This window comes from Eimeria acervulina, genomic scaffold (assembly GCF_000499425.1).
Source record: "Eimeria acervulina Houghton genomic scaffold, Eah_scaff1140, whole genome shotgun sequence".
NCBI classification, from domain to species: domain Eukaryota; phylum Apicomplexa; class Conoidasida; order Eucoccidiorida; family Eimeriidae; genus Eimeria; species Eimeria acervulina.
In genome coordinates, this window is record NW_013550364.1 from 6,187 (window position 1) to 10,459 (window position 4,273).

The 4,273-nt window shown below is 44.7% G+C and overlaps 1 protein-coding gene across 1 annotated transcript in view; it reads right to left on the bottom strand.

The window, feature by feature from the left end:
* The window catches only part of EAH_00056150 (hypothetical protein, conserved), a gene marked incomplete at both ends in the record, with an annotated part of 4,975 nt that extends 3,058 nt beyond the window's left edge, over positions 1 to 1,917 (bottom strand). Inside the window, 3 exons of the mRNA XM_013397584.1 lie at positions 177 to 839; positions 1,182 to 1,466; positions 1,647 to 1,917. Coding sequence (XP_013253038.1) covers positions 177 to 839; positions 1,182 to 1,466; positions 1,647 to 1,917 — 1,219 coding nt within the window. The remainder of the gene's footprint in view (positions 1 to 176; positions 840 to 1,181; positions 1,467 to 1,646) is intronic.
* Positions 1,918 to 4,273: the final 2,356 nt, after the last annotated feature.

The following is a 4,273-nucleotide window of genomic DNA, read 5'->3' on the forward strand; positions in this document are numbered from 1 at the left end:
ATATATATATATATATATATATGCGTGTGTGTATATATATATTAGCAATATATATATATATACACCAAAACCCTAATAAACCCTAAACCTTAGTAAACCCTAAACCCTAGTAAACACCGAACTGTAGTAAACCCTAAACGGTAGAAAACCCTAAACCCTGATTGTGAATTGCTTACTGCTGAGGACAATGTAGGGAGTGGAGGAAGGTAGAAGGAAAGCTAGTTGTCTTTGATTTGCTGATGTTAAGAAGGCCACAGGCTGCTTCATATCTAGGGGGTGAGACCTCAAGTAGACAACAATATCTCTGAAAGTTTTGAGGTTTAATTCTTTTCTCGTAACAAACACTGCACTTGAGCCAACTATAGGACATGTACGGTAGAAATAAGCACCCATTAACCCCTTATCTGCTGCTGCTATTCGTGAATTCATCAAGACAGGAGGGGTAGTCTCTAAGAGGTCTTCTAAAGACGGCTGTCCCTGGGAAGCTCCACCTGCAGCAGCTGCTGCACCATCAGGAGAAGCAGAAGAAGCTGCAGCATTAGCAGCATCTGCTGCAGCGGGTGATGCTACTGCTGCTGTTGCTGTTGCTGCTGTTGCTGCTGCTGCTGTTGTAGCTGTTGGGGTAGGAGCTGTAGGTGGTGGTTTGCTTAAGTTTTTTAAAGAATCATCATCGGCCGTTGACTGCAAGAAATATATATCTGTCATATCTGCCTCCCCATCTAATACTGCATGCAAACAAGCAGATCCCGTTGTATAAAACAGCCACTCTACACGCAGCGGACGCCCATAGTGAACGCCAATAGTCCTCGCCAAATAACGTAAGTAATCCGGAAAATACCCTGCACACAATACACCCCAAACCCTAAACCCTAAACCCTAAACCCTAAACCACAAAAAAAAATCCAAAATCCTAAACCATAAACCCTGAACCATAAACCCTAAACCTTAAACCATAGACCTTAAACCCTAAGCAATAAACCCTAAACCATAAACCCTAAACCCTAAACCCTACACCACGAACCCTAAACCCTCAATAAGCCTAATTATATAACACCCTTAACCCTACATGCTGCACAGACCCGAAATCCTAAACTTTAAACCCTAAACAAACCGTTAGCCATAGATTCTCCACAAATCCCAAACCCTAAACCATAAACCCTAAACCCTAAACCCTAACGGACCAGTTGGCGGGTCTTTGGAGTAATTGCCTTCATCACCCCAGTCGTATCCTTTGAAGGCCCTGAGGGGTCCCTCAGGATGCTGATGAGGAGAAGGAGCTCCGTATGATGCTACTCGAATAGTGTTTCGTTCAAGCACTTTTAAAAGAAGATCAGAGGGGTGAAGAGAAGACAAAGAAGGCCAGAAAGTTGACTCCAAATAAAGAGGCAATGGAGGGCACAGCAATAGAGGCACGTAAGGTAGCTTCTTGTACCGATACATCAACTGACTAGGGACATAATGTTCGCCTAAACGCAACAAACCACAAACCCTAAACCCTAATAGACCCTAAACACTCGGAGTTGGTGCTGCTGTTGCTGCTGCTGCTGCTGCAGGCACTGCTGCTGTAGGTGCATGTGGAAAAAGGCAGAAAATAGCCTCTAAAACAAACCCTTAACCCTTACAGCTACACCCTAAACCCTGCAGACCTTGCATATGAGTTATTGCAGCATTTATTGCATCTCTCAAGCCTGTGGTGCATGGAGGCCCCTCATCTTCCTCCTCCTCCTCTGCTACATCCGGCTCTTTATCAGCAGCAGCTGGGACTCCTGCAGCTGTTGTTCTTGCTCCTGATTCTGCTGCTGCTGCCGCCGTTCCTACTGCTGCTTCAGCAAACAAAACGAAAAACAAGAAAAGAAAAAAGAGAGAGAACGCCGCAGGCGCCCCGCAGCCTCGATGCCCACCGCCTGCGGCTGGCATTCTGCTGCGACTTTTCCAACACCAAACCCTAAACCCTAAACCCTAAACCCTAAACCCTAAGCCCTAATCCTGTAGGAGACGTCTGCCACCCGCCCGCGGAGTAGATGAAAAGGCCTTGGGGCTGAGCTCCCGGGGTTGTGGGTTCGGAGGAGACAAGAAAAACGCGGGAATAAAGGCTCTAAATCCCCTTATTAACCACTTTAAAGTTCTATAACCCTCCGTATCCCCTCCACTAGCAAGTAATAAGGTGTCTGTACAGCGCAATCTGCAAAAAGTAGAATAGTTGGACCCTAGGATCTGTCTTCTTTGGGTTTCGAAGAGCTATGACGCGCCTTCGCCACAGAAATAGTCTCTGAATAGAAGAATAAGCATGCATAGACCCAGCAAAGAACCCTAATACCCCTTTTAAAGGATATATACAACCTATTCAAGACTGCTGCAAACAAACAAGAAGCTGCAAACAGTGTTGGGTTGGGGGCTGCATAGCGCAGCAACGCGTTGTATGAGACGAATCGATTGCGTTGTTTGCAATACTTTATGTTTATTATATTTTCTTTATATTTTATTCACTTTTAAGGCAATTATTAGCTGTAATTTAAGCAAGATCTCAGCGAAAACAACAACTATACCCCAGCCTCTAATAGCGACGTGCTCTATTGTTGTACCCAGTTCGATTTTCATGCTAGGCGTTTTCTCTTGCAGCGCGGGGCATCGGCAAACGAGGATATGTAGGAAACAGTTTATTCAATTACTTAAACAAATAACAAATTCAACAGAAACTTGCAGTACTAAACCATCGCTGCGGTATTTCATGACGGGTTTGAAGAGGCAGCCACAACGCAAGTGGATGCTGTCTTTCTGTGTGGCCTTTTCTTTCCTCTTTTCTCCGCTGCAACATCTTCTCTTTTTTCTGATATTCCCTCTTTCAAGTAGCCTTTCTGCCGTACGATCAGCAACACTAGAAAAGAAGGCGCAATAGACGCACCTTCATACTGGGAAAGAACCCCCAGTTGCCTTGGAGTAGGGAGGCCGTCCATGGCTTCGTACTAAATGCATTTCACATTGAATATAGGCTGTATACTGATGGTACAGAGACTGTTGAGCAATTGCCCACTGCACGAGTTCTTGTAGCAGAAGCTGTCTACGCTATACTTGCGTGTGGGCTTGCCTTCTCGTTGTAGATGCAAGAAGGCGCCGTACAACTCTTCACGTGTTTCTTCTTCTCTTCTCGAGTTTCAAGCCCTGTTGTCACTGTACAAAGGATTTCTGGACAGTAGAAGGGGGCGTTTGCTGCTTTCTAACGAGCACAAATCTGTAGTATATCGACTCTGTCATAACTAATGTTACTTCTCAGCTTAGAACGAGGCCTCTTGTTACAGTTGGTAGCACCACATACTTTATAGCATTCAATAATCTTAAGGTCGCTTTGGCAAGGAGAAAAGCGTGGAGAAACCGTCAGATACTGTTCCCAGCTCTCGCTTACTACTCGCATGAAAGAGTAAATCTGTCGGGGTAAGGAAGACCTCCTGCAGAAAAGCGCAGACACCTCACATTGAGAGAGATACAATAACCGTACCTCATACCGGTATAAGTGTCTCTACACCAGAAAGAATTCATGATGCATGCTGCCGCCCTAGCCCTATTACCCAAAGATAGCAGTAGCAGCGATGCGGGCGCGGGGCAGGGTGCCAGGGGCTTAAATTCTCTGCTTCGTTCGATCCGTACTTTCGTCTTCATAGTCCACCCAACAGCAACTATCAACAGCAACTGTATACTGTTGCTACTGGCATCCTCTTCATCAGGAGCGAAGGCACGACAGTAATGTCTATATATGTATAGTGTATGGGTACGCATAGCATATATGCATGTATACATACATATATATATATATATATATATATATGTATACGATATGTATATATAGCGTATATATACATATACACATTCAAGTAAGGGTACAGCTTTTCTGCGTACGTGTGGACTACTGAGGCTTTCTCCCAGGCTCTGCAATGCCGCCTTATCTACCTCAGTACAATTGTTAAACAAGGGAAGCTGTCAATCCATCGCTACTTTGAGAAGTATCAGTCCTTGCCGAACCCAATGGTGAACTCGGAGCTTATATTTCAGTGGTTTGTAGCAGCGTTTTCCTTTAAAGAGGGGCAGCCCATTACTCACACTATCTGGGAGAGGAGAATAAAAGTTAAAGCGAGGCGCCTGCAACGACGAAGGAGTACAGACCCAACACACGAGAGAAACGAAAAAATATTCCCGCCGTTCGAGCTGAGAAAAAAGCAAATGCCTTGCAAAGTGACCCAGAAATAGCTCCATATATATATATATATATATATATATATAT